The sequence below is a fragment of the Paralichthys olivaceus genome, chromosome 3 (genome assembly GCF_024713975.1).
Source record: "Paralichthys olivaceus isolate ysfri-2021 chromosome 3, ASM2471397v2, whole genome shotgun sequence".
In the NCBI taxonomy this organism is placed as follows: Eukaryota; Metazoa; Chordata; class Actinopteri; order Pleuronectiformes; family Paralichthyidae; genus Paralichthys; species Paralichthys olivaceus.
In genome coordinates, this window is record NC_091095.1 from 2,269,030 (window position 1) to 2,295,036 (window position 26,007).

Sequence of the window (26,007 nt, forward strand, 5' to 3'; positions counted from 1 at the left end):
TTAACACATCAATTTCAGTTGTGCTAATGAATTTGTTAATTGATTTGTGGTCTAATGTTGTGTGCTGTGTGTCGGTGATGCACTCTGCTGCACTCTAGTGGTCAGATTTGTTCAAACCATCAGAGCCTATAGGACAGGAAGTGAATCAGTGAGTCCAACCATCCATCAGGACCTCTGTCCCAGTCCGTCAGCACGACTTCAACCAGGCAAACATCCCACCAGCTGGGCCCCCCCCCCCCCCCCCTCTACCAGCTATCAGCTCCACTGACCCTGACCGCCTGTCGCTCTATGAGCTGGACGGCCAATCAATGATCGAGGAAGCAGAGCAGGCAGCTGGGCAGCAGCCACACAACAGCGTGCTGCACTGACACGAATAATCTCCTGTCTCCTCGTCGGTAATCCTGTTGAGTTCAGTGGTAATTCCACTTCTGGACTGTCCCATTGTTTGAGGGACTTTATATTCACCGTGTAGTAAACACACACTTAGACGTCAAACGTTGATTTAATTCTAAATTAGAACTTTAGAATCCTGACCTCAGTACGAACACGACTTTTTTATTTCTAAGAATCTCAGATCTGCCACTGACGAGAGATTTTTCTTTATTGGATTATTGGAGCTGTTGAAAGTGTAATTCTGGGTAATGATCAATATGAGAACTGGGTCAGACACTGTAGATTAGGATTAACAATTCAAAGCCCCGTCCCTCAAGTGTCTCCAGTTGTTTTCTGCCACGTCAACACGTTTTAAATTTAAACTTGAGGTTAGTATTTCTTTCCAGTTTCAATGATGTGATTTTTTTTTAAATACCGTGACTGAAGTTATTTATTTATGAACGCGCTGCAGATGAGACGCTGAAAATTTGGGATTAGAAAATAATCCATCCTGGAGCTTTGACATTAATCTTGTTTAACAACAAACATTCAAACAGACGGGGGGGGGGGAGGGGGGGGGGCGTCTCGGTGCAGGTGAATCTAACATCGATCACAAAGATGAAGGTGAAACGAAATGTCACATAAACGTCTGGAGCTTTATCAAAGGTCTTGGGGCCTTTTACAAATTTACTATATGAAGTCATGAAACTATAAACAAAACAATTTGCTCACAAAAGTAACATCGATCAGGAAATTCACTCTTTCATTTTCAGTATCAATGACACACATGTCACCTAAAACAAGTTGTATTTGCCGTGTGTGGTCTGCGTACCGTCGCCTGCAGAACAACAGAGTGCAGTAGTTTGCTGGGTTTCTGTGGCTCAGGAGATCGACGCGGGTCGTCCACCAACACCAGCGGTTCGATCCCCAGCTCCCTAACCCTAAATAGCCTCTGATGGCTGTTCCATAAGCGTGTGAGTGATGAAACAGAAGAGGGCAGAGTACAGACAAGTGTGAATGTGTGTGAACGGGTGAATGGGACTTTGAGTCGTCGTTGAAATAAATTCAACAAATTCAAACATTTAACATTTGAGATCAGAAAACGTGGACACGCTCTCTGTTTGTCTTTTCATTGAGCCACATGAAATACATTGCACCCACTGACCCCCCCCCCCGGCCTCGTGTGATGTCACGTTGCAGCGATCGATACGATTCTCACCCCGATCACAGTCATTACTGATCACTGACCATCACGAACACTCACTGAGCGATAGTGACGCTCAGACTGAGGCATGATATCACAACATGTATTGACGACAAACTCCCAAACCTGTGTCAGGACACCAGATCATTTACTATGTTGAAAGTACTTACGTGTCCAGTGTGTATCTGAATATACTGCATCGTTAAGTTATTATGTGTGTTTTTGTACAAAATAGCCTGGAAACACTTGGAGAGTATTTGAGGAAAAACTGTTTCTCACCTCTTCTCATTCTTCATTAAACATGATATGATAAGTGAGTTCTTCCTGGAATCTCCGCAGCAGATTTACAGTTTATATAGATCGAAAAAGAATCTACGGTCGTATATAATGGGAATGATGTCGTCATGAGGTCACAATGAATTCAGGAAATGACATCACGTACTGCAGTAATGCATTAACCTTTGCAATCAATAACAGAAGAGACGTAATCTACAGCTCATTTCGATTTTCCAATCATTCATCATCAATTCCGTTTTTATGAAACATTTTAATACGACATAAAAAAAACTCGATTGGGGTACTGGGCGACAAATGATCTCATGGTCGTTTACGTTGAGGACGTGTTAGCAGCAGCAGATGCAGATGAAACTCTGTGCATATGTCAAATAAAACTGTCGATTCAATACGATAGACGTGACGGAAATGATAATCTCAAGTCTACAGCTGCTGAGAACGTTCCTCAGTCCCTCTGACAGAAACAACAAACAGATAGAAATAGAAAACATAGAACCACAGCAGGCTGATTTCTGTCCCCCGTTGTTTTTCCAGAGCATTCCTGGAGCGACGGATGTGTGTATTTTAAGGTGGACTTTTAGCCTAGCTTGTGATTTGGGGCCGCTGTGGTTGGCAGTTCTATGTGTGTGTGTGTGTGTTGCTGTGCGTAGCCCCAGGGAATGTTCTACATGGATTTCCTTCGTGGATCCTCAGAGAGTTCACGCTGTAATTAGTGGCTTCTTCCTCTGCGGTGAAACTTCCCTTGAACTGTTCTCTGCTGGGGTGTCACCCTCAGTGTGTAATGTATCTGGGTGTTTGAGAGTGAACACGACTGCGTATAAATATTCACGGTTCCTTTGGTCCCGGCTGGATGTTCTCTACGCGCAGTCGTTCCCACGTGAGTGTGTGAACTGGAGGGAAAGCTCCGGCACTTAACAAGTGTGTGGGTGTAATTACTTAGCGGCCATTAAGGAACACAAATGGCCCGCTATTAACCAGGGCGCACACACACACACACACACAAGTCGCCTCTGACCTCTTGCAGTTCTATTTGTGGAGTATTTTCATTTTTCTACTCATGGTGAATCAGGACCCTGGTAGATTTTTTCCTTTGGGAAAGTTTGTTGCAGGACTGGAGGTGATTTATTATCTCGGTTTATTTTGGTGCTAATGACTGAAGGACTGTGTTTCTGGAAGAGCAGTGATACAAACTGTGACGCTGCCGTCAAAAGAGTTTAACTCACAGAACCTCAAACTGATCCAGAGAGAAACCGCATCAGTGTGAGAAACACAGAGATGATCTTTGTTAAGTAGAACACAAGAAACAAACTCTATATGAACCAAATAACCATCAGATCAACAATAATCATTAGTTTCAGAGTCTTCAACTTATATGAAAAACTCATAAAACTACATATTCAGTTTAATTCTATTATGTTTTAAGTAACATAAATGAAAAGTCACAGTCTGAGTCCACTCCGTCCTCCCTCCGTTCATCCGTGTGTCCATCCACATGTTTATAAAGAGACAGACTCAGGGCCACTCCCTGTTAATCCACATGTGATTGGGTCAAAACCGGATCACATGGGTCTGTCTTTGTCCATATATGGAGCCGGCAAGGGCGGAGCAGAGAGGAGAGGGACAGTGGAGGGGCCACTCTGCAGGGGACTGTGGAGGAGAGAGGCAGGGAGGTGACGGAGGGATGCAGCAGCTGACGTGATGCTGCCGGCCTCACACGCTTGTTTTCCTCCAGATTTGTTCCAGTGCACGTGACGACTCTTCGGCTCCTCGGTGTCTTTTAACTTTTCTTGGAAGATGCAATCTGGAATCCTTCATGGACTTGGTTGTTAAGAGTCATCAGAGTCACAGCTTGTCTCTGTAGTCAGGGTGACCGAAGCTGCTATTTACAGCCGAGGCTTCATCCGGCTGGAGGCTCCGGTCAGTTTCCCAGTTGGTTTCAGGAAAGTTTGCAAGGATGTCGGAGCGATGCGACTTGAAAACCCTGACAGCAGCTCTGTGTTGCTTCTACCACAAGAACTCAGTCATTTCTGCAAAGGTGAGAGACACAGCAGAGTGTGTATCGGTTTCATATGATGTGTCTCATTGTTTTTATATAGTTTGTGTGTAAGTGGAAAGTGTGTTTGCAACTGCACATGTATTCTGCATTGTGCACTGTGCTATCCAGTGTGTGTGTCTGTGTGTGTGTTCTTGTGTAAAGATGCAATTATCAATTTCCTATGTTGTGTTTCAGTGTTTTATTTGGACAACGTGTTTGCAAGTACACATGTTGTTGTGCATGCTCTCATTCTGCAGCTTTCATGCAGTGTTCTATTCTACCAAAGCGTTTTAGCTTTTCCCTCTGCAGTGAATATTTTAATTCAGCCTAAAAATGCTTTTTAAATTGGGTCTGAAGTTGCAGCTGAATAGTTGTTTTAAGAAGTGATCACATCACATCGGGGAGATTAGTTTAAACGCTTCGTTATCTGCTGAAGCTGTTTAAAGTGGACCACAGGAAGACGGACAACCCACTGTGAGACATCACAACAACAACAAAAAAAAGGCACAATAGCAAAAATATAACTGCACATTTGAGAAACCAATCTGAAAAGTGCAGGCACGTCTCAGCCGGAGCAAAAATCTAATCACGCTGAATAGTCCTCCTCTTCCCCTCAGCCTCTCTGTGAGCTGAACACTGGGCTTTTATTACTCGGACCAGACGCCCTCATAAATGACCAACTGTGTGACTTTCTGACTGTGTGAGTGTGTGAGATCTACAGCCGGCTTCATCCATAACCAGAGCTCAGCTGGCAGACACACAAGGTTAGTGTGTGACGGCCAGGGTGAGAGACACAGATAGTTATGGCCCTGGACGCAGCGGGTGGAGGACGACGGATGATTAATTACTAACTTGTGATAGTTTGTCTTCTTTATGCCGTCAGTGAAATGAATGAATGCCATTAAGATGATTGGATGGAGCGGGCAGCGGTGCAGAAGGCTGAGGGGACAGTGTAGATCTGTGAGGAGGTGGTTGATCCTCCTGTTTACAGCAGAAGGTAAAATGGATGAAGGGAACAATGTTAAAGCAAAAAACTAGATTTCATCTGTTTGGTTTAGTTTTATCTAACTGGCTAAATGTTATAGCTCATATTTATTTTTAATGTATTTTAATGCTTCTATAGCAGACGCAGCAAATCATTAGACTGCTGATGAGCTGACATCAAAATTAAAACACCACAATGCACCAACGATGCACAATCATCAATATCAGTTAAGACTGTGATTCAACAACTTCTGCATTGGAGTGAACTGACGTGACGTCTTAGAAACAGGTCGATTCTTGTCCCACGAGCGAACAGCAGCTTCAGTGCTTGTGCAGTTCAGAGGTTACGTTGTTGTGGATGGTTTTTCCCAGATTCTCAGAAAAAAGGGAAAGAAAACTAAGATCTTATTTTATCTTTATATTGTTTCAACGGGTTCAAGTTCTTTGTTTTAATATCAAATGTGTCTAACGGAGGAAAGAGGTCTGCTCGCTCACGACAAACGTTTATTGATGAAGCATTTTTTTTTAAATCTTCATCCAAACAGATTGAACCTGAAAGCACGACTCGACAGGCTCACAGGTATGAATAAAAGCTGCACTGGTTCAGACAGGGTTCGGAACTCAGAATGAGTTCATCACAGGTCAACAAGTACACAACACTGGTCCGAACACACAACACTGGTCCGAACACACAACACTGGTCCGAACACACAACACTGGTCCGAACAGACGATCTGGCACAGAAGGAGGGTTTAAATACACAAGGGAGGGGGGGGGGAGACAATTGGACACGGGTGCAACACATTAGGGAGGAGCAGGTAATCACAGGAGGGCAGGAAGAGGGAGGGGGGTGTACTACAAAATAAAACAGGAAGATAAAATACAAGAAACATGAGGGAGAAAACAAAACATGGCCTCAATAATAACTCGATAATTCAGAATCTAATCTCTCCTGTGTTCAGAAGTAGTTTTATAACGGAGGGAGTCACTGTGTTAATGTTGTATTTGTGACCTTGATTCTTCTCCAGCTCTTCTCTCTCTCTCTATCTCCCAGCGTGTCTTTACTTGCGATCCCAAAAAGCCTGAGGATTTATTCCATTCCCATCCTTCTCCTCTCCTCCATCTGTCTCTCTGGGACTCTGCCATTTAACCGAAGACACAAGTTTCTGGTTTCTGTGTGTCAGAGGTTCCCTGGTGTTTTCAGCCACTGAGCTGTTTGACAGCCTGAACCACAAGAGTGCGACACAGTCAGGAGCAGAAGGAGTCACGAGGAGGTTCGGCAGATTATTTCATATTTACACAAATCCAGCTGCACGGTCATTTCGTTGAACCTGTTCCCAGAAAGATTGTTTTAGAGGAGGGTTCAGGTGAAAATTGTTTCCAGGACAACGTCTTCCTTTGCATCGCTTGTTAGAAATGTCATCAACACATTCACTCAGTCGCTGTGAGTTTTCATCAGGGAGCTGTCTCTGGAGAACGTCCGCAACCTCATTCGACTCCTCTGGATGGTTTCAGGAGATTATTCAAAGTTCGGTGCACGCCTGAAAGCAGCAGGTTTTTATATTTGTGGAAAATTGTTTGTGTCTCTTAATAATCCTGTGGATTTCTGACCTCAAACCTTGTTTTTTAAACGTTAACAAGAGAAAATACGAAACCCGGGACACCTGACCTGCAGCTCCGTGTACGTGCTGCACGTCTTGTAGTGACCCGGGCCTCAAATAACTCTAAATCAAATACCGAATGCTAAACCTCCCCCAGAGAAACACGCACCCTCTGTGCTGCAGTCTCAGTCTGTCCCAGACTGACCAGCGAGATGCCTCCTGGCCTAAACACAGGAAGGAGCATCTATTTGGTTGTGAGTAAACAGGAAAGGTGGAGACCTCGGGATGATGAAGTCAAGATGTCGAGATGCAGAAATCAAAAGATCCACAACCTTTAGCTTTCATCGCTTTGAGACCCTCCAACCAATCAGATACGGGAACCAGAGTCATTAGTCGACTGCACTGAAATACAAAAGCTGAGCAGAAGTAATATGATTTCACCGAACCTCCTCAGTGCTGCGTGTCACTGGAGGTGGAAGTGACAAAGGTTTTTGCTGAACACATCACGCAGACGAGCGTCGTTTGCTTTTTCTCCTGATGCAGAAGGAGCTGCTCTGCTGACAGTTTGAATTCTCTGCGATGGTTTTTACAAAACTTCATCCAGAGACGTCACGTAACAGGCTGGAGACTGAGAGAGACACTGGAGGGCCGAGACGAGCAGAGAGAGAATGTGTCACATGTTTGACAAACTGCACGGTCTGACTTTAAAAGTAGAGATGAGGCTGAATGGATGTGACATTCAAATTGAAGTGAAGAAGGTGGAGGTGACGAGCTGCAGACACTGATTCCATCACAGCGTGATGACACTTCACTCCTGGTTTGTCACGGACAATAAAACGCCACGACATCACAAACTGAAACTATCCTGTCACTCAGCGGACAAATCATCTCCACCAGAGGAATCTATTTTACATTCACACTGATTTCACAGCAGAACTAATTCATGAATATTGATTCAAAACTTCATGTGGAGGGAACTGTTAGATGATGGATGGATGGAGGGATAGATAGATAGAGGGGTGGACGGATGGAGGGAGGGAGGGACAGATTATGGATGGAGGGACAGATGGGTGGATGGAGGAAGGGGGGCGGGACAGATGGTGGATGGATGGACACATGGACAGATGGATGAATGGAGGGAAAGATGATGGATAGATGATGGATGGAGGGACAGTTGATGGACAGATGATGGACAGATGATGGATGGATGGAGGGACAGATGATGGACAGATGATGGACAGATGATGGATGGATGGAGGGACAGATGATGACAGATGATGGACAGATGATGGATGGATGGAGGGACAGATGATGATGGATGATGGATGGAGGGACAGATGATGGACAGATGATGGATGGATGGAGGGACAGATGATGGACAGATGATGGACAGATGATGGATGGATGGAGGGACAGATGATGATGGATGATGGACAGATGATGGATGGATGATGGACAGATGATGGACAGATGATGGATGGATGTAGGGACAGATGATGGACAGATGATGGATAGATGGAGGGACAGATGATGGATGGATGATGGACAGATGATGGATGGATGATGGACAGATGATGGACAGATGATTGATGGATGGAGGGACAGATGATGGACAGATGATGGATGGATGGAGGGACAGATGATGGACAGATGATGGACAGATGATGGACAGATGATGGACAGATGATGGATGGATGGAGGGACAGATGATGGATGGATGGAGGGACAGATGATGGACAGATGATGGACAGATGATGGATGGATGTAGGGACAGATGATGGACAGATGATGGATGGAGGGACAGATGATGGACAGATGATGGACAGATGATGGACAGATGATGGACAGATGATGGACAGATGATGGATAGATGATGGATGGATGGAGGGACAGATGATGGATGGATGGAGGGACAGATGATGGACAGATGATGGACAGATGATGGACAGATGATGGACAGATGATGGACAGATGATGGACAGATGATGGATGGATGGAGGGACAGATGATGGACAGATGATGGATATCTATGAGTTTGATGCAGTTTGATTAAATGTCTGTTGGACGTCTCTCTAGGTTTTATAACTTTTATTCTGTAAATCACTTCTTGTGACGTTGTTCGTCCGATGATTGAATGAAACTCTAGGAACAAGCCGACAGGAGACGTGTTCTGGATCATGTCCGTGTTTTCACGCAGCAGCAGAGGAGCGTTAAACCTGCTCCGACCCCGCAGCATCTTCTAATGGGACAGACGCCGCTGTGTTCGCTTTGTGTTCGTTCCGTTAACGTGATTTAAAATGAGCTGGTAAACGCTCCCTGACCTGATCACTGGTGTCACCCTGTAAGAATCTTGGCCCCTGTGCTCCCTCTCACTTCATCACCAGCGGGATTCAGACAAGACGAGGATTACATCGTCCGACCAGAGTGCGTCTGCGTAGGCGTCGTTGTGTGTATGAGACGATGAGGAATCGTTCATAATGCTAAAAGGTTATTTGTCTTCACCTCGCTGAACTCAAAGAACAAGCAGCTTACACCGCCGCCTCCGATTGGTCAGCGGGCACGCATCGTCACAACAACAAGAAAGACCCGGGTTTGAACCTGCGTTTCCTCCCCGCCTCGGAAACAGACGCCGGCTCGGGGAGGGGGGGGGGGTTAAAAAAAAACAAAGGTTGTTCAAGCTTCTGGGAAAAATCCAGGAAATCCAAAGAAAATCTCGTCACAGTTGAAATTTGAGGGATTTTATTTTAATGTGATGACTTTGAGTCGTATCACATGCTTCAACACATTTTCCAGTTCATGGTTCAGAGCTGTGTTTAGGAGAGAGAGGAGAAATAGAGTGGGAATACACACACACACACACACAGACACACACACACACACACAGACACACACAGGCCGGCACAGTGTAAATGCAGAGGATGACATCATGTTGCAGCGTCTCATTAAAGGACGTCCAGTAAAAAAAAGAAAATCATCCACTACTTTTCTTTTTTCCATCCTCTCCTCTCCTCTCCTCCCTCTGCTCTCACTTTCCTCTCCGTGCTCCCTCACTCCTCTTCTTCTTCTCCTCCCTCCCTCCCTCGTGTTTACGGCCCTGTACGTCCTGTTTACTTCGAGGCCAACGCGTCCCTCCCTCTCGTGGCTTCTGTTGTTCTGAGCGGCTGCAGATGTAAAACCACTTCATTGCGACGATTGTATTTAATCAGATCAAATAAACAAGAAGACGTGTTGCATCTGTTGAACCAGAGTTCTCCCAGTCAAACGACCTGAGGTTCATACGACTGTAACGGGGTTGTCCGTTCATCGAGTTCAGCTCGTCTCACACGGAAATCACAGTTGTGTAATTCTGGTACAACAGGAAAAGCACGTTGCCCAGACAGCTGCAACCTTTATCTCCTAAATAACAAAAGATCATCGTCTATTATCTTTAACGCTCACGGGTCACAGGGACACAAAGAGCATCAGCTTCACCTGAAATATAAAGAATATACACACTTTAGTTTGGACTTGTCTCAAGTAGAGTAATGTCCATAAGAAGAAGAGAGAAGTCTGAGTATCTTGACTTTCTACTGTCTATTAATATACACTTTCAATCATGCAGCCGTTCCTTCATGTAACTGAGTTAGAATTAGATTTTAATGCTGCCGCTCTACTCTGATCTCAATTATACTTAGCTAGCTTTGGTTCAATCAGCTTAGAATCTGATTCTGTTTAGTGAAATCAATGCAGCTGCAGAACGTGACCGAACGTTCGATTCCACCGCCCCAGGTACTTTCCACTGCTGCACCAACGCATGCACACAACACACACGTCACGCCGCTGCGGCCCCGGCTTCAAACTGGAAACAAATCAAACCTGTGCATGAGCAGCACGACGCCACATCCTGACGTGATCCGGGCTGTTTTTTTTTGTTTTCTGCGTCCAGGCTGTAACGTGATCGGCTGATTTCCCGTCATAAATGGAGACGAGGAGGGCAGAGGGGTCCATTCTAATGACTTTAGAGAGAGAGAGATGGAAGAGGAGGAGAGGTAGAGAAACCACAGAAAGAGAGGGGAGGACCAACATGGTCTCAGTTTCATGGGGACGGTCAGAGACATAATTCCAATCTCATGCACATGGTTCAATGATTCTTACTGAGAGGAGGAGGAGTCAAACACTCAGAACCAACATGAGTCGACCTATTTGCATTTAAGTTGAGTTGGATTTTTCATGTTATACACAGATTTTTATCACAATGAGGGAAAAACAGAATAAAATTTGATTTATTTCAATTCAACCTGTCGTCCTCAGTGATGTTTTACAATCGACAAACTTCCTGTTCTCAGCTCAGCCACTAAAGAACTAAAGAACTAAAAAATCTTGAATCTTCTCAATTTCAAGATTTTGTGCATATTCATTTATAATATCTGTACAATTCTCAAATATTATAAAGAATCAGGAGCCTTTGGTGAACGCACCTTTTTTTATAAACCTTCTTTAATAATTAAAGAGACAAAGGAAAAGTAAAACTCTGGTACTGTTTGAATTAGAAAAGAAAAGCCGGCGGTTTTTCACTTGTTTTGAGACTCTCCATCAAAGTTCTCTACAAAATGAAACAAGGGATTATTATTCATGCAACACTGACTGAAGAAGAAATGTCAGAACACGACATTAACTCAAAGATTGTTCTGTGAGCAGCAACAGGTTAAAAAGAAGCAAGCTGAGGTGTGCGTCACTGCAGTGTGTGTGTGTGTGTGTGTGTTTATGTGCGTCAGGTGAAGGTGTGTATGGAGGCAGGTCCGGGCAGCTGGGTGGGGTCATGACGAGGAGTCACTGGGTGAGAAGAGAAAGAAAGAGAGAGAGAGAGAGAGAGAGATAAAGGAAAATCACAGACAGAGAAACAGTGTGAGAGAGAAAGTGTGAATCAAAGTGTGTTTGATATGAAGACGGAGCGATGCAGAGACCCAGCAGCTGTCATGTGAGTCTGTGTGTGTGTGTGTGTGTGTCTGTCGTGGTGCAGGTGGTTGTGTTGACTCTGCCTCACTTTCTGGAAAATGTTCCAAACTTTTCTGAGCTTCTGTGTTTGGATCAAACTGTGATCGATCACTTTGTCGTCTCTCAGGTTTCTGATCAGATCAAACTCGTCCATCTCTCTCTCTCTCTCTCTCTCTCTCCCTCTCTCTCTCTCCCTCAGCCGCTGGAAACTCTATCTGTGTATAGTTTTACAGTGTGTTTGGTTTTATTTGAGATATTTGTTCTCACACGTGGTTTAAAAAACCCTGACTGAGAAATAAAAAGGATTCAAGTTTGAGCTCCTGAAAACCTTTCAACTGATTCAGCTGTTGTGTGTCAGTTGTGTTGTTTTATCGAGTGATGCAATTCAAATAAAGAAGAATGTGTTAGAATAAAACTATAGTAGTGCATCGACCACTTCAGAGGAGGAGTTAAAACTAATATCACTCACTCTACATAACTTATATTATTAAATGTGTTAAAAAACACATGCAACAATTCAAAGTATAAAGGCTGAGCGTTGATATAATTAAACTTGGTGTGGTTGTGTGTTAAAGTGTAGTTGTCACTGCTACAGTCTCCAGCTCAGAGGTCAGGCAGAAAAACGTGAGACCACAGACGAGCAAAAGAAAAAAAAGAATAATTCTTTCACACAAACCAAACTTTTATGAACAAATTAATGACTTTAGGTTTTTAGATTTCTGAAACAGAAGTGGTGGGAGATCTTTGAGGGATGCAGTGTGTGGATTTAGTTGGATTGATGCATGGCTGCCGGGCCCTGGTGGATGTGTCACTGATCTCTGGTCTGATATTTGATTTAATTTATGGTCTCTTCCTCTGTGGTTCCTCTAGACGAAGACAATATGCTCGTCATTGTTGTGCCTGTAACCTTTGAGCTTCACAACTATTTGTTTAAGAAACTGTTGTGTTTACTGTAAATCTAGAAGCTGTTAAAACGTCAGGTCTGCAGGAAAAATCAAACATGTCGTCAAATCCATCGACTGATTAATGCAGAAGCTCACACACTCTTTTATTTTTTATTTTTATTTTCCCGAATCGCAGTTCTCCAGAGATCAGTTCATCCTGGACTGTCCTTCAGAGAAACTCCGCAGAGAGCTGGAGGAGGAGCTGAAGATGAACTGTGAGGAGCCGAGAAGCCACGCGTGGTACCACGGAGCGATTCCCAGACAGGTAACACACACTAACTAACACACACACACACTAACTAACACACACACACACACACACACAAACAGACACACACATGCATCAGCGCACACAAGAACACTCATACACACGTGCATGAATCTCAATCATGAGTCCCTCCCTGTAAAGGCCTGGTAAAAAAACTTGTTGAACCAGATCACCTATTATTAGACTGCACACACACACACACACACACACACTCACACACACACACAGAGACACACACACACAGACAAACACACACACACAAACACACACACACACACACACAGACACACAAACACACACAGGATGATTAGAAGCTTAAACAGTGGCCCCCGCTATGAGGCTGGAGTTGTAACATTAGGTCAGTGTGTAAAAAAACCTCTTCGTGAATGGTGTGTGTGTGTGTGTGTGTGTGTGTGTGTGTGTGTGTGTGTGAGTGGGTGAGAGAGAGAGAGAACCAGAGAGATAGAGAGAGAGATTGTGTGTTCCCTGTGAAAGCTCTGAGATGTAATCACTTTTAATAAGCTGCTTCCTCTGGTTTAACTAAACTACCATTATATACTATACAAACACACGCTTAATTAAAGTGTGTAAGTGTGTGTGTGTGTGTGTGTGTGTCTGTGTGTGTGTGGAGGCTTGTGTGTTTGCTGAGTGTGTGTTTGTGGGAGAGAGAGAGGAGAGAGAGAGACATTTAATGTAACTATAGAACAATGTAAACAGAAACCGTTCTGATTTCCAATTAAATCAAACCTGTGGCCGACGACCCAGCAACCAGAAGTTAAATCAATGAAATGAAGTGATCGATAAATTTGTCTTGTGCATAAAACATCACATCTTAAATCTATGATCCTAAAACAGTAAACGCTGCAGCAGAGCTCACGAACAGTCACGTTATGAGACCCGAGCGTTATTAGGTCTGATTAAATGTTTGGACTGTAAACATAGTGTGTGTGTGTGTTTGTGTGTGTTTGTGTGTGTCTGTGTGTGTGTGTCCACATGTGTTCAACCCTCTGTGTCGTTCCAGGTTGCAGAAAACTCGGTGCAGCGTGACGGGGATTTCTTGATCCGTGATTCGCTGTCCATCCCGGGAAGTTACGTTCTGACCTGCCAGTGGCGAAACGCCGCCCAGCACTTTAAGATCAACAAGAAGGTGAGACTGTGTTTCTCACACCCACACGACCGGGAACCAGAGAAAAGCTGCTGTCTCCCGTCAGAGGTTTGAACGTCTGCCACCACGGACAGAAGCGAAGAGCCAGAATCACTTGATGGTGAAACCACAGACACATGAAGAGAATAAAACATCGGCGTGTTGATTTGCTCCTCAGGTCGTGATGCTGAATGAGGCCTACTCCAGAGTGGAGTACCGGCTGGACAGAGAAGGGTTTGACAGCGTCCCTGCACTCATCAGATACTATGTGGGCAACAGAAAACCTGTCTCACAGGTGAGTTTAATAAATTAGTTTTATGAAGACATCAGTGTTGAGCTGCTCTGACGGACCTGAATTATCTTTTTAAACTGATTTCAATGAAACAGAGAAGCAAACAGACCATGAACTTTACTCTCCAAACAGAAATCCTCTCCACGAGAATAGTTTTACAATTTCCTACTCGTTGTGTCTGATGTTGTTTGCTGTAACTTCTCTTCCGTGTGCACGTGAAGGTGGTCGGAGCCATCATCTTCCAGCCAATCAACAGAGGCCTTCCACTGCGCTGCCTGGAGGAGAAGTACGGGCTCTCCAGCTCCCACAGAGACGCGCTCATGGCTCAAGAGAGACGGAGTCAGAAACGTCTCAGCCTCAACATCACCAACGGACACACGCACGACAACGCACACGGCGCGCACGACGGCACACACCAGGACAACGGCGTGGGCCGAAGCCGGCAGCTCAGGTTGGTGCACGACTGGAGACTCACACACGCTGGTTAATGGTGATGGACACGTTTACACCAGTTTGACGTATTTATACTTTATAATTATACTTCAATCAATTCATATATTGTATTTTTGAAACTGCAGTTTCTTCTCCTGATTGATGTTTTGCTTCTGAATTGAATTATTGTTCATGTGTCTCTGTGGTAAAGTCCTCAAAGTTTAATTTTCTTTTTTTTAAAAGTGGGAAAAAGAATTGACAGTGAGGTAAAAAAAATACTCTAGAATATTTTCAATATATTATTAATATAATTTTTTTTAAAGCATTTAATACAATATTTTATAAAAGATTAAAAACCTCACAGGATTGTGGGTTTTACAAACTGAACTGCTCATCAGTACATACAATAGAATACTACATAACAAGTGTATATATATATACATATTTATTTATATATATTTATATACAACACAATCAAAAGAGTCTTTATTTTCTGCACAATACGTTATTTTACTTCAGGTACTGTAAAAGTATTTTACTGAAGTAAGAGTATTTTCACATTATGTTCTTCTACCATCGTTTCTCCAGTCGTATATATATATTTGTCCAGTTTGATTAATATATTGTTGGAGAGATTTGAACTGTGAGTCCGTGAGCTTCAGACTAAATAGGATTTAAAATGATGGACACTCAGCGTCCCCGTCCTCGTCTCTCTTTGTCTCTCTTCCTCTCTCACACTTTGTAAAGAGACTTAAATCAAACCTTCGAGCTTTTAGCTCGCAGCCCCGAGCTCCACGTCCGTCATCCAGGAGCTGGGTTGTTTATACACGTTCCATATGTACCACGAGTCCTCTGTATATAAAGAGACGGCTGCAGGGACAGATGTGAGAATGAGTCCACATCTGTCAGCAGGACAGACAAATGTACAGAGCAGAAAAGAAGAGAGGAAAGAAAAGAGGAGAAATGATGTCAGGAGGAGTTCTGATATCTTTCTCCTCGTCCTTCGTCTTGTTCACCTTTTAATTCACATTCTTCATTTCTATATAAAAACGTTAATCGATGTCTGACTCCTCGCAGGTTGAAGGATCGCTGCGGCAGCCAACCAGCGAGTCTCAATCAGATCCAGGAGAGGCGACGCCCCCTCAAGGCGCACCAATCAGAGAGCTTCTTACCTCTCGGTCAGTAACAAACGGTGACATGATGAAATCTAGAAAAACTAAAAGATGATCAGCTCTCATCTGGATCTCCTCACTTCTTCTCACCTTCACTCCTCTCTCGTCCTCCAGGATCTAAACCTCAGCCCGACCCGCTCCTCCCCAGCCCCAACCCCAAGTCTCCGGTGTTTCGGACGGGCAGCGAGCCGGCCCTCAGCCCCTCGTTCCCCCGGAGGTCAGCCGAGCCCCTGGCAGGTCAGTGGACGCAGCTGGAGATAAAATAAAAAATAAATACTCAGAAGTACTTCACCATATTGTTAATGTCCGTATAAGACTTCACATTAACTTCAACAGTGTGTAAAACTTTTAGTTTCGTGAAGTTTATTCTGTTCATTTCACTGTAAAAACAAAACAATACACACGATATAAAAAATACTTTCATCCCATGAATGAAAAAGAAGCATGAAGAAGAAAAGTAAAAAGAAAAGAAAATGAATTTAACTTCATGCTTTCGTGCGTTTTGCTTTTCTGATTCAAATTCATAAAGTTCATTAAAGACGGATTGATGTGTTTCCTCTTCACTTCACTAAACTGAGTCATTATCAGTTTGTTGCCATGACGACCGATTCAGTTTGGTCGTAGAAGGCGCTGTGTGATGTCGTCGTGACGTCATGTGCTCGTGTGTCTCCAGGTCAGGCGATCCGGGGCTCCGACAGCCAGCTGTGTCCCAAACCTCCTCCCAAACCCAGCAAGGTGCCGCTGGCTCGACTCCCTCGCTCGCCCTGCCTCCAGCCGCTGGCCCCCCCGTCCGCCTCCTGTAACCACACAGACCCGTCCTCCTCCGTCTTCACAGCTCCGACTCTGGACTCCACACGCGAGGAGACTCCGTCGTCTGCGTGGAGGAGTGGAGGTAAGATATAAAATCTAGTGTGATATGAAGATAAGACGAGAGAGTCACTGTCGCTCTGAAACAAACTGAAGCTTTCAACTTTCAATGATGGGATTTGTTCTCCTCTGTGCCCTCAGCTCCTCCTGCTCCTCCTGCGAAGCCTCAGAAGTTTCCTCACAGCTCCTCCACTTCTCTGCTTTCACCTCCTGAACGGCTTCAGCCGAGCCCCTCGGACCTGAGGTCCTGCAGCTCGCCGGAGTGGGGGGAGCCGATCTCTCCAGACTCCATCACAGACGAAGGCCTCGACCTCCAGCCGCCGCTCTGCAGCTACGTGGACAGGCTGAGGAGGGAAGGAGACGGCGAGGAGGAGGAGGCGGGAGGACGGAGAGGCCTGGACAGAAGCTCCTACCATCACGCCATCGCAGCCTTAGAGAACACCAGCGAGGAAGAGGAGGAGGATGCAGGGAGGGAGGAGGAAGGAGAGGAGAAGAGGAGGAGGAGCGGCTTCCAGCGGCCGGTCGAGGAGACGGAGTCGATGTTCAGACCGGCAGAGTTCGGATCTCGACTCCTGCCGCCGGAGAACAAACCTCTGGAGATGGTGGTGCTGAAGAGAGCGAAGGAGCTGCTGCTCAGCCACAATCACCACAGCATCGCCAGACACCTGCTGATGGCCGACTGTCAGGTACACACACACACACACACACACACACACACACACACAAGAGAGAGGGACATAAAAAATAAAAAAAAAGAACAAATGTAATTGATCCCCTCGTTAAAACCTTTTCTGCAGGTTGCTAGGATACTGGGAGTGACTCCAGAGCTCAAAGGTCAGATGGGCGTGTCCTCCGGTCTGGAGCTGGTGACGCTGCCGCACGGTCGACAGCTGAGGCTGGACCTCATGGAAAGGTACACAACAAACACACGTTACACACACACACACACTAACACACAACACACACACACACACACACACACCTTCTTATCTTTCCTCCTGGTGACGTCATCACGTCTGACTCTTTATATAAAACTGATTCCTGTCATCCTCATCTGGTTTGAGCCAAAGACTGTAAGTAAAGATGGACGACATGACAAGTCTCTGCCTCCCCCTGGTGGCTGGCTGGGTCATAAACCCCGCCTCCTCCATGTTAGTGGAGGGGAAATGGACAAAATCAAAAAGTCAAACAACGTAAACAAACACATTTTTTATCAAAGATGTTTGAGAACGTTTGGATTTTATTCGTTTTATTTGATGCTAAAAAAACTAAATGGTAATAATCCTCCTCTGTCTCTCTCTCTCTCTCTCTCTTTGTCCTTCCTGTCTCGCCCAGACACCACACCATGGCGATAGGCGTCGCCGTGGATATTCTGGGATGTACGGGCAGCGTGGATGAGCGGGCGTCCACGTTAAATCGCATCATCCTCGTCGCGTTGGAGCTGAAGGACACGGTGGGCGACCTCTTCGCTTTCACGGCCCTGATGAAAGCTCTGGACCTGCCGCAGGTAACACACACACACACACACACACACACACACACACACACACACACACACACACACTCACACACACACTCAGATGTGTGATAAAGTGAATGACCAGGTTTTGTTTTTCATCTCGTTTGATGGAAACTGAACCTTTGACCCTCTTTTCAAAAAGTTGGGTAAAACTTAAGACCTACTGGGACCCGCCCCAGCCTGGACTCTGAGCCCCGAGGCCCCGCCCCTGCACACATGAAGGGCTGAAGGAGCCAATCAGGCTGCAGACTGAGACTTAGAATTTTGTCCCTGTGCAGATCAGCCGACTGGAGGAGACATGGACGACTCTACGACGGAACTTCACGCAGACGGCCATCAGCTACGAGAAGACTCTCAAACCTTTCTACAAGAACCTGTACGAGGGCACAGGTACTACACACACACACACACACACACACACACAAAAACACACACAGTCAGAGATCACATCTGGATGTCTCACCCATCATTGTGACTGACCTTCCTCCTCCTCCTCCTCCTCCTCCTCCTCCTGCAGCCTCCTCTCCCCCCGGGGTCTGCGTCCCCCTCCTGCTGCCGCTCCTCACTCTGATGGAGCGTCCGTCAATCACGCCTGAGGGGGCGGAGCTGTGGGAGACCAGCGACCAGGGCTGCGACATCATGCTGCGCCACCTGGAGGCCGCACGCAGCGTCGCGCACAGCGCACAGAGCTACACAGCCAACGCACAGAAACTGTTACAAGGTAGAAACAACGGAATGAGTGTTTTTTAAAATGTGCTCGATGTGAAACGTCTCAGAACGATGACGTGTGTTTGTGTGTCCAGGGTTTCAGACTGACGAAGACCTGCTGGAGGTCTTCAAAACAGACTTCCAGCTGCGGCTGCTGTGGGGAAGCCGCGGAGCTTCGGTCAACCAATCGGATCGCTACAGCAAATTCAACCTCATCCTCACTGCGCTGTCACGGAAACTGGAGCCCCCACCCAAAACTCAAACCTTAATCTGACTCAGGCCGGACTTCAGGGGCATCGAGGCCGAGCTGCGACGAAGGGAAGACAAAATAAAGCATGAAGTTAGAAGGTGATCGGAGAGCGACGTGAGGCGGAATCCAACGTACGACGCTCAGCAGCCGCTGGACTCAACACTGAGGAACCGAAAAACTGATGCAATGAGAGAAAGAAGCTCTTATTCCTCCACTTTAAAACACGTTGTGTTCATTGAGTCGTCTCACGGACCTGTGACACGCTCCGGCAAAACATGTAAAACTGTTCCAAAGCTCAAAGTCTCCTGGTTCCATCTCCACAAATCATATCACAGCTTCTGAAACGAGACTCGGGCCTGAGGTCTTTTCCACAGTAAAGGTGCCACAAGCCTTATAAAAGAATATAATATACATGTTTCTTTTTTTTTTCTCAGACTCACTCGTAGTTTAAAAGTTAAAGTAAATACACTTTAATATTTCATAGTTCTGTTTGTTTTTCAGTTCGTTAGCGTATCTAACTATAAATCTAACGATCGGAAACTTCACATCTGGAAACTTTATTTAACTCTGGAGTAACTGATCCGTTTGTTGCTGGTTTAACAAGCGAGAGAAAAAGGTGATAACACGGAGCAATGATGTTTCCTGAGACGATTTTAAGAACTACGATCTTCTGGAACATTTACACGGGAGCAGAAAGTCAGATACTTTACAAATAATTAAAAAAAATCCAAACTTCTCTGTTCACGTGAAGATTTAACTTCACGTGTTTTAATTCTCACTGGATTCTAACTAATGTTACACACAAATGAAAGAACGTGACTTTGTGCCCAGGAGCAGATTATAAAACACCTGAACATGAGACTGAAGCTGTAAATATCCGAAGCATTAGCTTGTTAATAACTGACTGTACATATTTTCTGTAGAAGACTGTAAAAAATAAGATGTTGATGAATTCTAATGTTTATATTATTATGAACTACGGTGGATAAGATTGAATAAATAAGGACGAATGAACTGTGGAGGTGAAATCATTGTTTCACACTGATTGTCTGGTTGAAGAATAAGAATTTAAAGCTTTGTGCTTTATTTGTTTTGTTTACATGAACGAGAATATTGTGATTTTAATTATTTAAACTTGCTCTCTAACATTTAAATAGGAATATGAATATTAGGGATATTTTCATTGCAACGTACTTTATGAATTGAACTTTACATAAAAGTAAAGAAGGTGTAAGAAAGTTTAGTTTAGAAGCAAAACGCCATTAGTGTCCAAACTCAGGAGGTCAAAGGTCACAGTGTTAAATCTCTTCCATCAACAAAACGTCACAGAAACAAATCAACTTTTCATTGCTGCTTATTTTATTAGAACAATATCTTGGAAGAAGAAGAAGAAGAAGAAGAAAAAAAGCATTTTGTTCACAAAGTGTCCGACAACATTCAAAGTAAAAACATGTGCACAACAATATGGAGAGAAGTACTGCCATTGGTTATTAAAACATACACAACATGGTAAAAACACACATTTACATGGATTTGACGTGTTAATATCCGACTGAAACACCCAGTACCTGCTGTTTTTATTCACTGTAAATGTTCGAGTGATGATATAAAAACAAAAAGATTGACGTTTATTTTCATGCTTGTCAGAGGAGCAAAGTTTCCGCAGGACGCTGACGTGACGATCGCACAAAGAGGAACGTGAAGAAGAACGCGTCGGTTTTTATTTTTGCTGGATGAGACACAGCAGCACGCTCACAGTCTCACAGTAGCTTGGCAGGTTTCAGTAAAGAACTGTTTCTACAAGAAGTTTCTTTAATCGTGGTTAACGTCTCAAAGCTGATCTGTTATAACTTATTTCTGCATAATATTCAGGATTACAGAACAGTGGGTATTATAATACGCAGCTCAGTGTTTATAGGAATAATAACGGTTAAGAAAATTACCTGTTAATGAGATTTTTTTTTTGGTCATTTTCAAAGCTGCTGTGTCAGAAGACGTCCGGCGGCTTTGGTTAAAGGGACAGTTCAGTCTTCAGAGTGAAGTGTCTCTTTAACAGTTGGTATCGTTGACTGAGCTCGACAGACGGCAGCACAAACACTCAGCTCACGTGAAGAAGATGTTTTTATTCTCGTGTCACCGTCAGAGGACGATCCTCTCCGCGCACATTTACAATTACGATAATAAGCAGAGTATTGGTTTTAGTACTGAAATCATTTATGGATACATTTGATGGTAAATTAATTAATTACATTCACTCGCTCCAGCTTCTTAAACGGTTCATTGTTTTCTCTCTGAGTGAAAATCTTTGGGTTTTGGATTTTTTTTTTTTTTTTATTGAACAAAACTAGAAACTGGAAGACGTCGCCTCGGGCTCTTCAAGATTCTGATATAAATTATTATTTCACTGACCACATGATAAATCAAGAATAAAAAGCGGTGGTTGCTTTAATAAAAAACTGCTGCAAGACAAGACAACTGAAGACGTCGACTCTTATAGAAAACAAAAATGAATTTTCTAATTGAGAAAATAAACGGTGGGTTTGTTAAATTAGCTGGAGACATTTATGAAATCAGATCTGGACAAGAAAAAAAAAAAAGCATTGATGGATCTTTGTACTTAAAAAGGCATCGTCATGAAAAAGGGCAAAACTGAAGGAACTGCCATTTTGCATCCCCGAAAAATCTTAAATCCAAATCAGCAGAACGACGTCGTTAAATCCTAATAACGTCCCAGAAATGTAGAGTTTGAGCCACATCAGGAGCTAAAAGTGAAGCTACTACTCGTTTAGATCCGTCTCTCACCGGTGAAAAACTAAAATCTCTGAAATACCCCTTTAATGTCCGATACAAGAAAGGTCCCAGACGGTCGAGGAAACGTGGAGTCGTGAAATCGGGGAAAGTTCAAGTAACAACATCTACAGCTTCGCTCTGTACATTTCACAGCTTCATCGCAGAAACACAGATTAGCACTCCGGCTTGGCCACATGCTGCTCTGAGAGCTAGTGGCTTCTTTATTCTTAAATATCATCAGAACTAAGTCCAACTTTGAGTCCTTTTGTTTTTCTACTGAACAGATACGGTGAGTGGTTAAAAACATAAATCACCAGAGTGAATGAGAATCTATAGAAAATCATGCAAAAGAAGTTTTCTGACGAGTTAGAAAACAAGTATAAAACCGTTTCGAAAGAGAAAATTACTCTACGCTGTTTTTCCTTCTTTTTTTTTTTTTTAGATTCACTCGTAAAGATCACACATTCATTTATTCACTCGCTCATTTATAATCAGATTCATTTGCTGTAGTACTTAAGGGCAAAGTGCATCGGTTCCATTCAAACCTTTTTGTCTCTTGACGAGCGTCAATCAAACAAACCTAAAAACAGTCACCATGGAAACACATTCAACATGACACAAGAGATGTTAATATGTACAAATCATTCAATGGTAAAAACTAACGTCACACATGTAACACACATGTACACACACAATTACACGTTAGAGTGTGCGGGACGCCAAACTGTATTTCTGATCTGACTGGCGTCCCGTGTTTGTGCGTACACGTTCTCTTGATTCATGCGTGCGTGTCGTCACATTCACAAATACAACCGATTGAATGAGGAAAAACTTTTCACGTAGATGAAGCTGAGTCCCCTCACCGATGCCAGGGCCGAGCCCAGGTGCCTGATGGGAGATGTGTGTGGGAAAAAAAAATCCATCCACAGAAAAAAAACAAAAAAACAACAACGTGAAGTTTTAAGGCAGAATCTGACCTGCAACGTCCGGAGCTCCTCGTTTGTTCGGTGTTGTCAAAGAAAAAAGAAAAAGAAAGTGGCCCAGTCCGGTTTAGGTGAAGAGAGACTGCCGTCTGCTGGTCAGCTGGTGGAATTACAACCACAGGAGAGAGTAGGAAAGGTGGGAAAGGAGGAGAAAGAGGAGGAGGAGGAGGAGGAGGAGGAGAGAGGGGCTGTTTTCACCTGATAGTCCTGCTATCTGCCTAATGAGGATCTGATATTACCCAGCTGCTGTTCGGGAGACATTCAACAAACATAAAGAAATCAAACTCATGCTGGAGGTACATGAACACATCGTGATGATGAGGCATTCAACAACGTTACACACACACACACACACACACAAGAAAGGTTGCAGTGACGGTCACCCGGTCACGGTTGACAATGACATGTTAAAAACATGCGACTGGATGAGTGAGGACAGGCATGAGGAGCAGAGTGGCTCAGGCAGGCAGACATCACCGACAGAGCACAGATAAGGACGACGATGATGATGACGGGGGTGAGTCGGAGCAGAGCGGCACTGACTGTTAGTGAGCAGACGCTGTGAACGACCTGAGCCTGGGAGTTAATGTGAAACGCTGAGTTTGAACTAAAAGTTCAGAGGAAACGTTTTGTTGTGTTGGGAGTCAGATTTGGGGAAATACTGAAAATTGAAAAAGCAAACCAACATCTGGATCTGCTCACGAGCTTGACCGAGGACATCCCCGGGTCCGTTTACTTCATAACTACATTGATGACGCTCCTCTGCGGACAGAGTCGCTGGGATATTGTGTCATCGGCATCTTCACCAAATAGATGCAGCTTGTGATCGTTTCCTGTTCCACGAGCTCTTCTTCTCCTGTGAGGATCCAACTGTAACATCGGGGATCCCGTAAATGATTGCCAGCGTGCGGCTTCGACGTTCAGAACAACCCTCCCTCCCTTCTCTCGTAACCCCGCAAATGCCGATCATGTGAGCATGCAGACATGCAGACCTCCCTCCCAGCCCACTTCCGCTCTCTTTATTCCCTCTCTACCTCTCTCTCTCTCTCTCTTTTCCCCCTCCTATTTCTCTCTCTTCCTCGTGTACCCACACCACCATTAATCAGCAATCAGCGTGAGCCCTCCACCAGCCAATCAAATCGCCCGGCCACCCTGCAGCCCTCAGGAACCTGCGGTCACATAGAGGAGAGGGCCGGTTACTAAAACACACACACACACACACACACACACACACACACACAGACCCACACACACATAAAAAGACGATTTGAGTTTCAACAGAGTCACAGAATGAAAGCGCTCACAGAGAGAGACTGTGTTTGAGTGCGAACGACCTCGAGAGTTTCCATCGGACGAAATGATCGGAAAATTCAACAAAGGACTAAAAAATTCAGAAAATTTGAAGTATCCTGCAGATTCTGTCTGTTCATGTCGTTAGAAGATCCTACTGCTCTCTGTCCTTATTTTGTCTGAGATGAACTGAAGCAGAACAGACGTCTGACATTAAATATATATATATATATCTATATATCAGAGTAAATCATATATATATAAATAATTAAATGTTTATAATGACTAAACTATGATGTGGTTGTGAGCTTGTAACTATGTTGAACTTTATAACTGCTCCTGCTTCGACAGTTTATTCAAATATTACATCTAATTATACAGCAGCCTTCACAAAGGGAGGAGTTACTGTGGTTTGCAAATAATTCTATATATATATTTGGGTCCAGTTACTGTCAAACACCTGCACTACAGATTAATATCATCATGGACGTCAATAGAAAAGTGACAGAGCTGTTTTTAATCAGTGACTCAAACAATAACCAAGAATTACATAAAATAAAGATTCTGTCAGAGAGAACTAGAAGAACAATCCTGTAAAAACAACTAAAACCATTTTCTTAGGCTTTGACCGGCCGGGTGTCATTTCACAGGAGAGTAAAAGAAGTTTTTCTTCTATGAATCCCATGAAAAGTCCAAAACCAACAATGTAGTATTATTAGCTTATTTTTTTACCAAACATTAAACTCAGTGCAGAATTTCACTGTTCCTTCATAACTTACTGAATCTGCTGCTGTCAATACTCAGGTGAGCAGTTTCCAAACACAGTTTATTTTGTATTTTTAAGTGAGAGGAGGAAAAAAAAAACCGTCTCTTTACATCAATTGTTTACTCAAAGTCTAAAACTGCATCAGACCTGACCTGCAGTTGTTTAAGTGGCGGATACATGAATGACTGAACTTCCTCATGCAGTGCCACAGTCAGGGTTTAAAGGAAATGAGAGAAACATTGTTGGTTTTGGTGTTTTCAGCTCTGAATTAATCTCAAAAGACTTTTAATGTTTTGTTTTATCAACGACAGACAAACCTCTGTAAGTGTAATACCACCTTAAAACTGTGATGACACACACACACACACACACACACACAAACAAACAAACACGCACACTTTCAGAAAAAAGAACAGATTAAAATCTTTCGTTTCAAATTGTCGACACTTGAATCCAAAGAGCTTAAGAAAGAAAAAAATCAACAACAATTAAAAGATAAATGGATAAAAATAAAAAAAAATAGTTTCTGATATATTAAATAAAACAATCTGAAACACTTTGATCGACAAGAAGTGGCGTGGCCTCGACACGGGGCACGAAACAGCAGCGGAGACATCGGTAACACAAAAACAGAGAAATGCCTCGAATGCAAGATAAACATCACTCACACACCATCAGGTAGCTTCTTCCATTTGTCTTCACACTCACACACTCACCTCTGAAACAGTCCTACACACACACACACATGACGGGAGGATGAAAGACTGAGAGGGATAAAGAGATGGGATGGAAACCAGGAAAAAAAGAAAGAGATGAATGTCCGTGCAGGTGTGTAGACGCTGTCTTTTTTTCCTTTGTAGTGTTATGAGGAGGAGGAGAAAGCGGAGATGGAGAGAGTGATAGAGGGATGGAGGTGAGGTCGGGGGACAGTGTGGCGTCAGATGTAGGTGACAGCACCTTTGCTGTTTTTCTCCATGGTGATTTCTACGTAGGAGGTGGGGACGTAGCCCTCCTCTCCGCTCTGCTTCCTCGCCCTCGTCCAGCCGTCGCCTTTATCCTCCTCGATGATGTACAACACCTACGAGCGTTAAGATATGAATGAAATTCATTTCTTACGT

At 44.0% G+C, this 26,007-nt stretch overlaps 2 protein-coding genes across 8 annotated transcripts in view; one reads left to right on the forward strand and one right to left on the reverse strand.

Moving 5' to 3' along the window:
• Positions 1-20,074, forward strand: part of bcar3 (BCAR3 adaptor protein, NSP family member) — a 51,551-nt gene extending 31,477 nt beyond the window's left edge. For 2 of the 3 annotated variants that reach the window (XM_069520657.1, XM_069520664.1), the window contains 13 exons: positions 12,545-12,673; positions 13,698-13,823; positions 13,999-14,115; positions 14,334-14,563; positions 15,622-15,722; positions 15,831-15,953; positions 16,390-16,608; positions 16,725-17,269; positions 17,381-17,496; positions 17,919-18,090; positions 18,381-18,492; positions 18,620-18,823; positions 18,906-20,074. In XM_069520657.1, the coding sequence (XP_069376758.1) occupies positions 12,545-12,673; positions 13,698-13,823; positions 13,999-14,115; positions 14,334-14,563; positions 15,622-15,722; positions 15,831-15,953; positions 16,390-16,608; positions 16,725-17,269; positions 17,381-17,496; positions 17,919-18,090; positions 18,381-18,492; positions 18,620-18,823; positions 18,906-19,084 (2,373 nt within the window). In that variant the 3' untranslated portion in view covers positions 19,085-20,074. Of the gene's footprint in view, positions 1-2,872; positions 3,906-12,544; positions 12,674-13,697; positions 13,824-13,998; positions 14,116-14,333; positions 14,564-15,621; positions 15,723-15,830; positions 15,954-16,389; positions 16,609-16,724; positions 17,270-17,380; positions 17,497-17,918; positions 18,091-18,380; positions 18,493-18,619; positions 18,824-18,905 lie in introns of those variants that run through there. The other variant, XM_069520673.1, reaches the window with a different exon arrangement.
• A 324-nt stretch (positions 20,075-20,398) lies between these two features.
• The window catches only part of fnbp1l (formin binding protein 1-like), a 36,642-nt gene continuing 31,033 nt past the window's right edge, over positions 20,399-26,007 (reverse strand). For 4 of the 5 annotated variants that reach the window (XM_069520702.1, XM_069520690.1, XM_069520681.1 and 1 more), the window contains one exon: positions 20,399-25,967. In XM_069520702.1, the coding sequence (XP_069376803.1) occupies positions 25,827-25,967 (141 nt within the window). In that variant the 3' untranslated portion in view covers positions 20,399-25,826. The remainder of the gene's footprint in view (positions 25,968-26,007) is intronic. The other variant, XM_069520685.1, reaches the window with a different exon arrangement.